The sequence below is a fragment of the Lepidochelys olivacea genome, assembly GCF_965140295.1.
Source record: "Lepidochelys olivacea isolate rLepOli2 genome assembly, chromosome: 1".
Lineage (NCBI taxonomy): Eukaryota > Metazoa > Chordata > Testudines > Cheloniidae > Lepidochelys > Lepidochelys olivacea.
The window spans coordinates 209,292,890-209,305,456 of record NC_140411.1 but is presented as its reverse complement, the minus strand read 5'-3'; the positions used below and the strand labels follow the sequence as shown (position 1 = coordinate 209,305,456).

The window sequence follows — 12,567 nt, the reverse complement described above, 5'->3', positions numbered from 1 at the left end:
AGAACAGGGACTTGAAACCAAATCCTATGCTAGTGCCTTAAAATTGGTCCATCCTCCCTGTCTTCCTTTTGAGAAGTAATATGTGATCATCACATAATTAAAGATTGTGTCATGATGTATGCGCCCAAGGGGGCAGAGTTAGGATTCCACACTATCATTGCCTGATTTTTGAAAGCAAAATTAATATTCTTTTAACATAGTTTTTTGATGGAATATTGTGTAGAACTGTAAAAGTGATCTATGCCATCTCTGTTCTATTTATCAATAGACACGTCTCTAAACTTGGAGCGCTTATTATTTTCGTAACTTAAAGAGCAAATCAATAGGGTATTAAAAAACATCAGTGCCTGATTCCACCTCTGTGTTTGCATTTGTGTTCTCTTGTTTCTTTTTGCAGAGCACTGTCCATGATTTAACAGTGCATCGTGCAACTCCTGAAGACATGGTAAGTCAAAAATCTGTCATTACCTCTATTCCATAGCTGGTCAATCTACTTGGTAATCTGGGGCAGATATTTCATTTTATTTCTATGAGGTGTTTTGTTTATAACATCTTAATCTCCCTTCCCTACCCACCGAAACCTTTTTTAAATATAGCTTTTTACCCCCAATAACTATATGCACAACTCCTTCTTTTAGCAGTGTCCATCTGCTTAACGTCTCCTTAAACCAGCTTATTTTAACCAATATTCTGATATATTTTCCAGTGGATCCCTCTAGAATGTTTTCCAACATGGGGTAATGGGGGGAAAAGAAAACCTTCCAATAGATAAGTTTAACCTGCATCATCTTCACTGAAGAAAAGCCTGAAAAATATGTTCTTTAGTCTTGGCATTTCCTTAATTCTTGCAGGGGGTTGAACAGGTTCACACCACTGTTACTATTCCTGCTATGTAGAGCTGCTATTCTTCACAAAGTATGAGTTCAATTCCATCCAGCTGATAGCACTAACATATAGTGTAGTGTTGTGCTCATTTAGGATTATATCTCTTGTGAGGAGGCTAGTTTTGATGACATAAGTCTCTTTCTAAATTCTATAACTTAATTATTCTCTAATCAGGGTGCTTGGAGGCCTGTGAGAATCTAATACATTAAATGTGCTATTAATCTGAATTGGATACATGCATCCCATTCAGGGGGTGGAGATACTGATACTCAACAGCAGTGCTGAATCAGGCAATGCATTTTGCCTTGTTTTCAGTGTTCTGGGTGACACTATTTCTGGGACTGTTGGATACAGCTGTTGCTGTTGTTTCAGTAATGTAGGGCAGATGGGAACCCATACATTTCCCCCTGCCCTTTGCTCTATGAGGTAACTTAAACTTTTGTTCTTCACGGAGTGGTCGACTCTGTGATTGCAGTTGCCATTCATAGATGGTGACATTACTGGCATCGCCAACATGTGGTTTGACTTCACTGTACCCAATGCATAAATTGGTAGATCCAAAAAAGAGAGCCCACTGGCAGTTTCCCTGCTGCTTGGTAAGAGTGCCTTAGCTCAGGGGTTCTCAACCTTTCTTTTTTTTTTTTTTTTAGACCCCCTCAACATGCTATAAAAACTCCATGGCCCAGCTGTGCCACTGCAACTGTTTTTCTGCATATAAAAGCCAGGCCCACCATTAGGGTGTAGCAAGCAGGGTAGTTGCCTGGGGCCATACACCACAGGGGGCACCATAAAGCTAAATTGTTCAGGCTTTGGCTTCGGCCCTGGGTGGTGAGGCTTGGGGCCCTGGACTGCAGTCCTGTGTGTCGAGGCTTTGGCTTTGGCTTTCTGCCCTGAGCCCTAGTGAGTCTAATGCCAGCCATGCTTGGCGGACCCCCTGAAACCTGCTCGTGGCCCCCCAGGGGTCCCCAGAACCCTGATTGAGAACCACTGCCTTAGCCTGTCCCTTAGATTTGAACCAAATTCTCTTCCATGCTCACATAGGTGCGGCGTCATGAGATACACAAGTCCAAGAACAAAGCACTGGTGCATGTGGAGCTACAAGAGAGAGCACTGAAGAGAAAATGGAAGAAGCAGAGGCAGGGGGCTCCTGATTCCCTAGAGAAAAGGAAGCTGGCCCTCATGCGAGAGGTAAGAGCTAGGTCTGGACTTTCAACACATGTTTTTAATTTGCCAGGAGCACGAAACTCGCACTTTGCATCTTCTTCCTCATCTCCTTTGCTATGAAGGACTTGTAGCAAAATGGAAAATTGTTCCTGCCTGTAGGTCGAAATCCACTGCCTGGCTGAATAATCAAGCTTGGCTGATGTACAGAATTGCTCACCCCTAGGTGTTCTTCTTTCAGCTACTGCAGAACATTGGTTGGAGTAGGCTCCATGGTTAACAGGCACCCAAGCCCCAAGGAGATGTGATCACGTGGTCTACATAGTATCAGATCTTACTCCTGGCCCCTGCCCATGCCTTGGCCCCAGCCATTTTTTGAATGCTGCTGTGCAGGGATCCTTACAGTTCTAAATTCCAAGCTGTGAAAGGGCGATGTATCCTGTGCTTGTCTCTTTCTCCCCCTCACACACACCATGGACTCCATTGTTTAGTGGAAATGCTAAGGTTCTTGTGTCTGGGGAACCTCTGTACCTGCAATGGCTGTATTTAATCAGAAGAAAGGAGGCCAGCAAGAAGGGGAGTGTAAAAAAGAGAGGCAGGAAGGGTGGGGAGGGGGAAGCGAAAGAAAATTGACAAAACGGGTTGAGGAGCTGTAAGCACTAGCCGGTGATCTGATGTTCCAAATTTGGAATTTAATTCTGTCCCTCACTATCTGGGCCTGCCTTAAACACTATGTAATACTACTACTTAACCAGCTTTTGAGTTCTGACTGCAGCAGCACTATCTGACTCCAGTCCGGAGGCAATAGCTTCTTACTCAATTAAATTATTTCCCCTGATTCAAACAGCCAGTAATTCCCTGCAGCATGGTTATTTGAGATGTGCCAGTTGCTGTGGGCCATGGGATTAGTCACAAGTTCTTGTATCTATAAAAGTTTGTGAGCTAGGGATTGTATGTTAGCTTCATGGTGGAGGGTTACCAAGTTTCCCCTAAGAATTACATCAGTGGAGGGTAATTACTGCAGCTGCCAGGACAGGTAAACAACTCTAGAGAAGTACCACCTTCTGGGGGGACTTGCCTATGTAGGCTGAGACTGGGTTCAAGAGGACAAGGAAAGAGCTTGTCGTATAAAGGGTCAGCCTGAATTGGTTAGGTATCCCTCACTTTGATCCAGAAACTGACATGGAATTGTAATCAAAAAGGCAAACCCTGCTGGAAGGGTTTGAAGGACTAGAACCTGCCAGGGTCTACACATGGAAGAAGGCAACACTTGGTAATCTTAGTGTGTGTAGGTGTTTTTATTATATGTTGTCTCAGTAATGCTTTTGTCTTAAAATACATATATTGTGTTTTGTGAAAGCTGGCTGGCCACTCCTATTCCTGATGTTTTCCCTTGAAAGAAAGTGAATTGCATGTGCCAGACTAAAGTCTGATCTGCTGGGATAATCACCATGAACTGCATGGGGACTGCAAGCTTAAATCCCCAGTCTGAAGGGAGAGGGACATGGGTCCCAGCCCATATAGAGGTGACAGCTGGGGACCTGAGACTAAAGTGGTGCTTGTGAGCAGACCATGGAAGGGGCAGAGGCAGAGTTAACCCCAGAACTATGATAGTTGGCTATTCTGTTATTACCTGTTAAGGATAATGATACCAAAATCCCTTTCCATAATCCATGTATTTATCCTGATTTTTTGGGAAATCAGTTTGTATATGATGGTATGAAGTCTCTTCTGTGCTGTGCCTTCAGATTCTCTCTGATCAGTATCAGCTGCAGGATGTGTTGGAGAGATCTGATCAAGCCATGGCTGTGGTGAAAGACCTGTTTGGTGATGCTCCTCGCAGGCATACAGGTAAACCATCTAATTTGTGTAAGGCAGTTCATTTAAGATTGCCACACTTTTTACAAATTTTGTCTAATTTCACAAAGTTGTAGACTGGATAATTTGGTTTAGCTCAGATTGTTTGGTTGATCTGGTTAGTTAGCATAGCATAGTTGGTTCCCTTAACATAGTACAAAGGAGAACCAGCTCTGCCTAACTATTACAGATCAGGATGACACCTAATGTGAGGGGCAGGTTATCACACACCTTGCTACTGCAGGGTTCTTATACCTTCCTCTGAAGCATCTGGGTACTGGATTAGATAGACCTCAGAATCTGATTCATTATGGCAGTTCTTGTGGTCTCACTCCTGAATGCCTCTGATGCATAGTCCTGGGTGCCCTTGGAGCTTTGTCAGTGGATGAATGAGGGTCTCTCTTGCTTGCTCTTGATCGAGAATGCAAAACCTATTGGCCCTTCTCACCAGAGAGAATGGTGGGCTCTGCAGTTTCATTCATCTTTTCTGTGAATTGCCATTTCTCTTTCACTTGTAATGACCGTATGTTCCTCTGTGCATGTGCACATTTCTCTGATTACATCAGTATGTACAGTGGCAACCCTAACCCTCCACCCAGTATGTAGTGTGACTTTGTGGCTGGCCATTAGGGTTACTCAGGAGTGATGTTCATCTCCCCTTGACTTGTGTGATATATCTCAGAGACAAAAGGGGCTTAATTTATGGTACAGAAGTCCTGAGATAGTGGTAGGACTTTGTACCTGGTTTCTCCTGAGATAATGGTTTATCAGCTAAGGTAGCCCTTTGTGTATTATGACTTCCTGTCTTCCTCTGTCTACTCTAGGTTTCCCTAACGTAACAATGGCTCCTCATTGTGACCTGGAATCCTCTCAAGGTCCCATTGTACAAAAAAGTGATCCTCCCACACAGCTTTCCATCCTTAGTGAATCTATCATGGATCCCCAGGTAATGTACTCTTTATATGGACTGTATAGTAAATGCAAGTAAACTACGTTTTCAATGCAGAGTTCTGTGGCTATGTCTTCACTTGCGTGAAAGTCAGGAATCCAAAATTAAGGTTCCTAAGCTATCCTAAATCAGGTCTTTTGTGTATAGTGTATATATTATTATAACTTATGTTTAACACTGCATACAGAGATAAAACTACATATATTATGCAGAAAATATTTTGGGTTGCTTTGGGAACCCTGACTTTGGATTTCCTTACCTTTTTGTACAAAAAGCATCAACTTTGATGTTGCATTAACATGGTTTCATTTGTGTTTTAGTTCTTAAAAAGTAAAAGTAGAAGTGATTAAATCTGGAACTAATTTCCCTGACATTTAGCTGAATGCACACACATTGAGAGATACTCAGATGCCTTTATTTCAGTGCAGTGATATCTCTGTATGTGGCTGTTTCACTGACTGCATTCAGAGTGTTCTTTTGATGTTCACTTAAGTCTGTTAACTAGTTTTTTTTGTAACCATAGCAGAACCTGCATAAATTGCAAGTTTGAACTTTTAAAACAAAATCATTTTTGCTTTAGACAAGAAAAATTTGAATAACTTTTAATGTGCTTTTCCCCCCTCGGATAACTGATATCTGAAATCATGCCAAAAATATTAACTTGACGTTGAGAACAAGGATAAGAGACTTCATCCCAAAGGGCTACTTTTCTGAAAAGTTACAAATGACAGAAAATAGGGTCTTGGCATGAAAGTGTCATATCTGTCATAAGTGTAATCTTCCTGTTATGATTCTGTACTAATATTTACGCCGTAGCACCTTGCACAAATACATAATATCCTAAACTGAATTCAGGACTGCTCTGCCAGTCAGACTGGGTTCTTTTTAAATGAAGGCATTCATTATTTGCATTTTTTGCTGTGGCCTAGGATTTATCTATGTAGCATATTGTATCGCTGCATGTGAGTTGTATGATAGGTTGAAAGTCTGGGCTTCCCAGAGGAAGCTAAGGGAGGCAGTGCCCAATCACCATTGAATTTCAGTGAGATTTGGGTGTCCAACTCTTCTGCTCTTTTGAAAATCCTGCCCAAAGATCCTGTTGTACAGCATACATAGGGCAAAATTCTGGTTACTGCAGGAGATCTTAATTCTGAATTGACTTTCCTAAGTTATGTGCACAATGAAATATTGCCCTTTTCATTGCATTACATCACTTTTTTTATGCATGTGCTGGAAATGCAATTTATGTGTGGGTTTTTATATGTAACCTACATTAAAAGAATGTTTAGATTGCAAAGTGAATCTTTCAAAACTTAGGAAATACTAGAATTTAGTTGTTGTGGCAGTATTAATTTTTCCACTTAATTACATGACCATATGTTATGTTTTTTCCACAATATCCCTGTCTCATTTGATGGCTAGAAAGGCCACTACTAAGGAAATGAGGCAGCTGTTCAATATTTTTTACCCTCAGTCATTGTGCGGCCCTTGCCTTACTGTACACAACCAAACAAAGCATTGAATACTGAAGTAGTCATTTCCTGTGGTCTTTTCTAGAGTACTCATCACTGTAGTATCCCAGTGCTTCACAAACATTAATGAATTTATTTCCTGTCTTCTCTGTAAGATGCGATTATTTTTGTCCATATTTTAGAGGTGGGGAACTACAATAAAGAGACTTCACTGGAAACACTTCCCAGAAAACAACTACTTTATTTTTTTCCTTTCTGAAGGGTGGGTTTAAATTGCTGTCATGTAACTTTTGAGATGTCTTGTGTTTTTCTGAGACAGGCTCTCAATGAAGTAGAAGGGGAAGGTTCCTCCAACTGTCAGTCAGAGGGCAGTGTGAATGAACAGGATGTGTCTTTGCACTTCAAGTCCAACATTGACACAAACAGGTCAGTGTGTGTTTCTGTCTCAGTCCACTATCGTAAGGTTTCTTGTCCATAGTATTTTAATAGCACTATCAGATGTCCAAACACCTTTGTGCTTTCTCCCATCGCTATCTGTTATGCACAGGAGTTGCTCCCCATAAATATCCACAAAGCTATTATGATATATCCTCCTTCACATCTCTCCTTAAAACTCCTCTCCCATGATGCCTACAAAACACTTGGCAGTGACTGGGCACTTGGTGAGCTGTGACTGATATTTATTACAGTTACCATAATAGTCTCATTGTTACCTTGTGTTCTCCTACCCCCCCACCCCACTGTCTCATATTTGCATTGTAAGCTACTTGGGGACAGGGGTCTTCTTTCAGTTGTATGGACAGTGCAGAGTGCAGTGGGCTCCCATTCCTGATTTGGACCTCTAGGCACTATCTCAGTACAAATAATAGGTTGACTTGTGGAATTGGATTGGTAGTTGAAACCTTAATAGCAATTAAGAGGACCCAGCGAGGAGAGTGTGTAAAGGGAAAAGAGGGCAGGCTAAGAACAGGACTCTGTGGGACCCCAGTGGACTGCAGGAGATTGGAAGAGAAGGACCTGTTGACAGACATGGCAGGCATGATCAAATAGGAGAATCAGAAGAGAACTGCACTGTGAGTCCAGAACAGATAATATATAAAGAGGAAAGGTGTGATCAACCATGTCAGAAGCAGAGGAAATGTCAAGAATGATGAGGATGGAGTAGAGATCTTTGGACTTGGCTAAGAAGAGTCTGTTAGACTTTAAGAGCTGTTTCACTGTAGTGAAGAGGCTAGAAGGAAGATTGCGGGGGATCAAGGATGGAGTTTGGAACTTGAAGTAACAGTTTCATATGGTATGTACTGTTACCTCATGTGAAGGATAGAAGGGAGGGGTAGTAGTCAGAGGCAGTTGAAATTTGGGGGTTGTCTTTTGGGGGTGGAGGATGATGACTACAGCATGTTTGTATCTGTAGAGGAAAGGACTGAGGGAGATCAGGAGTTGGGAGGGAATGGGGTCATTGGCACAGATGGCTGTATTAGAAATAGAAAGTGCGTCAGAAGCCTCAGTATTAGTCATAGAGGTGAAAAAGTTGGAGGTGGAGGAAAGAAGAACAGGGGAGATAAGAGATCATAGCAGACCTCATCTTTTTTTTGCATGTGCCAAACAAAGACCAGAACTCTTGCACTGAAGAGTTAACCACTCATGCAAAACTCAAAATCCTGGAAAAGAAGTTAAGCATATTCCTATCATACCTAACTTATGCAAACATGTGCTCACTACAGCTAACATATCATCAGATCCTCCATATACACCATTCATCATCACAACCTCCATTATTTGTGTTTTAACTCTCAGTAGTGATCTCTCTCTCTCTCTCTCTCTCTCTCTCTCTCTCAGAAACATAGAATCATAGAATATCAGGGTTGGAAGGGACCCCAGAAGGTCATCTAGTCCAACCCCCTGCTCAAAGCAGGACCAATTCCCAGTTAAATCATCCCAGCCAGGGCTTTGTCAAGCCTGACCTTAAAAACCTCTAAGGAAGGAGATTCTACCACCTCCCTAGGTAACGCATTCCAGTGTTTCACCACCCTCTTAGTGAAAAAGTTTTTCCTAATATCCAATCTAAACCTCCCCCATATGCGTATGTACTTATGTGTTGAATAACTGGAGGTTAGAAGATTGTCTTGTGAGTGCTATAAGGGGTAGATCATGTATTTGTTTCATTGTATAAGGTATGTGCTCAGTAATAAGGTTGGCTAGTATTTACGATGTTTGAGTGATTGTGGGTAGTGGTGTGCGTTTGTTGAAGGTCTGCTGTATGTGTTGGTGGATTAGTGTGAATGTCTGGTGGATGTAGGTTCGTATAGACGTACCTTTTTGTTTCCTTGATTGTGGTTCTCCATCAGTGTTGTATTGACTTCAGCAACTTATATTGTGAATGAAATTTTTATATAGAATTTTATTACATTTGGCCATGTTGGTTTGCAACTATAGCAATGTGTATTTGAGTTGATTGAGGAAAGTAGCATTGGGTTTGACGGCTGTTGTGTTGGAGTTTTTAAAGTAGCACACTTGCTGGTTTCGTTGGAGGAAATGTCAAATGTCATGTCACCATGGCCTGCTCTAAGGTTAAAGCTTAGCTTGGCAAAGCTAAAGCACTCAGGAATGGGAAAAATCCACACTCCTGAGTGCCGCAACTACACCAGCCTAAAACATTGGTGTAGATGCAGCTAAATCAACAGAAGCATTCATCCGTCAACCTAGCTACCATCACTTGGGAAGGTGGAGTTACTATAGTGACAGAAGAACCCTTTCTGTCATTATAGTGTGTATCTACACTACGGGGTTACAGCTGTGTAGCTGTAGCTATGCCACTATAACCTTCATAATGTAGACCAGCCTTGTGTTGGTTACAGTGGAGGAGTACTTGTATAACTAAAATAGAGTGGGGAAGGATTTAACTCCTTTCTAGGAATTTGAGGCTTTGCATTAATGGGGAATTTGTTTGAGCAATTTTAAGTACTTTTTACTCCTGAGGGCATTCTTGTGGCTTCGTTTTGATTCTCTGTCGGAAAATCATTTTTCTCCAGGGAAGCAAAGAACTCTGCAGTGGATGTTAATTCTGCACGTGTGCAGTGGCACAGAATTCCCCCAGGAGTAAAGACTTTTTGAGAGGCTTTTTATGGATAGATGGTAAAGATTAGCTGTAAGCATTTGTCATTTCAGATTTCAGTGTACCCTTGAACTCTCTCTCTTATGCTTATATATAGGCTACTCCACTTACTGAAAGAAGAAAACGCTGCCGGGACTTCCCAGCTACGGGCTGAGAAGCAACTGAGAACTCCTACCCCATCACAGAAAGCAAATGTAGCTGTGACTCCAACAACTGCTTTGCCATCATCAGGAGGTGCAGGTTTGGCTGTGCTAGAACATTAACTCTCAAAGGACATAGGCTGCTAACAGCATCTTACTCAGAATAATCTTAGTGGAGAGAAGGGACAGGAATAGAGTTTCAGAAATCTGAGTTGGGTTAGCGGAGTAAGGCACAGGCAGTTTGATTGTGTTTATAAATAGAGACAGGGTGGGTGAGAGATCTTTTATTTCTGTTGGCGAGGGAGATGAGCTTTTGAGCAAGACAGCACTCTTCTTCAGTCTGGTAAATGTACTCCGTGTCACAACTAAATACAAGGTGGAACAGATGGTTTAGCATCAGTAGTTAACACTTATTCTAAGTGAAGTGACCTGTTAACATCTCTCCTATCATAGGACAAAGGGGGGTTAGTGTGTGACAGATTGTTGTGGGAATAAATCGTAAATCCAGTGTCTTTATTAAGTCCATTATTTTTAGTGTCTCGCAAAGTTATGAATTTAAGCTTCCAGGCTCATCTTTTGAAGTTGTTGTGCAGGTTTCCTTTGAGGATGAGGACTGAGAGGTCAGATATGGAGTGATTTGTTTTGTGAAAAGTGTTTGCCCACGGGTGATACGGTGTTTTTGTCTCATCATTTTGCTGTGTGAGTTCATTTGTGAGTGTAGTGATTGTCTGGTTTTACCCACATAGTTGTTGTGGAGACATTTAGTGCATTGGATGAAATATTTTACAGTTAATCACTTAAAGTTGTGTGAGTGGGCTCATATGTGTGATTTGTTTTTTTTTGTTTTTAATCAGCCCTCAATGCTACCAGAGTAGTCCAGAGAGTCCATTCAAGGCTTCAGAATGAAGATGAAGAGCAGACTTCAGATTCCTCTTACACTGTGAGACAAGTGCTGAACCCAAACCCAAGAAAGCAAAAGCAAGTTTCAACAAAAGGTCTGATCCTTTTTAAAATGAATATTTCATCCAAAGTAACTTGTACCTGAGACAGTGTATCTGCCTTCCTCCAGTGTCCCTTAAAGCTCTGGTTGAGACCATATTTTCATTAAACAGTACTGATCATCAATGTCATTTATTGGAGTTAAAAGTCAAGATACAGTAGCAATTTAGTACTTAAGCTGACAGGGAAAGAGGAGAATTCTTTACTGCTTGTGATCGCTGGTTACAGTACACTTTCTCTTTGCTTGGAGTTTTACTTTCAGCTCTGGTATTTGCTAAGATTACAGAGGTAGAAGTAGTGACTACATAGTTATGGTTGCATTGTGATCTGCTCATAAAGGACTGAAATCTTGTGTGTTGAATTTAGTCTCCAAATTTGGCACAACAGCCCTTCAGGGGACAATTTGAAATTTTCATTTAAATTGTTTTAGGAAAATACCTACTAATTTTTAGGAAACATTTAAAAATTCTTCCTGTATGAAATTTGGTCTGGATGTTGTCTGAATTTTTTTAGATGCCTCTGACTTCAAAAGGGGAGGGAGGACCCAAAACAGTCTCTCTACCCAGGTCCCTCCCAACTTCTAAAATGTCTGTCACATAATGCTGTATGGATTGGATACTTATGAAATTTGACAATTCTGTGCATAAAGAATAATTCCACTTACTCCTCATAACTGAATAAATTTGCATGAAGTGGCTGAGAGGGGAAGTGCAGTCTTTGTGGGTTAATACCTCAGTTCATATGGACTGGATCCACATCGTGCTATTACTGATTCACTGTGCAAAAGAGGCAACAATGTCATGAGGAACTAGCTCTGGATGCAGTGTGGCATTGCCAGGGCTTCATATTGCCACTGCTATTTTGGTACCACCAGGCAGCAGGACTGTGGGGAGCCAATTGGGGGAGCTGCCATGTAGGACATAAAAGGGTGTTTTAAGGGTTTTTGGGGATGGAGTGTCATCCATATGTTTTGAGATGCTGGGAGGTTATAACCTTCTTCAGCAGCAGTTCTATTCCAGTTTCTTCACTACGGCTCATATGAGGACTCGCTTCCTGTAGTTTTTCAGAAGATTGTCAGACCGAGAAGATGCCTCCGGAGTGGAGCTAGTAGCTTAATTATAGGTGCACTTTCTGCTGCAAATCCCATCCCACCCACTACACCTCAGCTCTGCTTCCCCACAGCTAAGTCTTGGTCAGATGCGCCTGAGCAGGTCTATCAAACTTTGACTCCTGCTGAGGAGCATAGCAAAGGTCCATGGGAGGTTGGGGAATGTAGATGGGGTACCTTCATGCTACTCACTTCCCTGCTAACTCACCTGTACCTCTCTACATGGCTGTCCTCATGCACTCCCTGGAACTTTTTCTGTGCTGTATTGCACAGATCTATGGTGGTGGTCAATCTATGTATTCGCAAAAAGAAAAGGAGTACTTGTGGTACCTTAGAGACTAACCAATTTATTAGAGCATAAGCTTTCGTGAGCTACAGCTCACTTCCTCAGATGCATATCGTGGAAACTGCAGCAGGCTTTATATATACACAGAGAATATGAAACAATACCTCCTCCCACCCCACTGTCCTGCTGGTAATAGCTTATCTAAAGTGATCATCAGGTGGGCCATTTCCAGCACAAATCCAGGTTTTCTCACCCTCCACCCCCCCACACAAATTCACTCTCCTGCTGGCGATAGCCCATCCAAAGTGACAACTCTTTACACAATGTGCATGACAATCAAGTTGGGCTATTTCCTGCACAAATCCAGGTTTTCTCACATCCCCCCCACCCCCATACACACACAAACTCACTCTCCTGCTGGTAATAGCTCATCCAAACTGACCACTCTTCAAGTTTAAATCCAAGTTAAACCAGAACATCTGGGGGAGGGGGTAGGAAAAAACAAGAGGAAACAGGCTACCTTGCATAATGACTTAGCCACTCCCAGTCTCTATTTAAGCCTAAATTAATAGTATCCAATTTGCTGAATTGGAAT

General features: G+C 41.9%; 1 protein-coding gene across 4 annotated transcripts in view; it reads left to right on the top strand.

Moving 5' to 3' along the window:
* SPICE1 (spindle and centriole associated protein 1) overlaps window positions 1–12,567 on the top strand; it is a 36,452-nt gene that overhangs the window by 4,141 nt on the left and 19,744 nt on the right. For 3 of the 4 annotated variants that reach the window (XM_084620983.1, XM_084620981.1, XM_084620984.1), the window contains exons 2-8: window positions 398–445; window positions 1,927–2,073; window positions 3,795–3,897; window positions 4,728–4,849; window positions 6,644–6,750; window positions 9,537–9,679; window positions 10,434–10,574. In XM_084620983.1, coding sequence (XP_084477109.1) covers window positions 398–445; window positions 1,927–2,073; window positions 3,795–3,897; window positions 4,728–4,849; window positions 6,644–6,750; window positions 9,537–9,679; window positions 10,434–10,574 — 811 coding nt within the window. The remainder of the gene's footprint in view (window positions 1–397; window positions 446–1,926; window positions 2,074–3,794; window positions 3,898–4,727; window positions 4,850–6,643; window positions 6,751–9,536; window positions 9,680–10,433; window positions 10,575–12,567) is intronic. The other variant, XM_084620982.1, reaches the window with a different exon arrangement.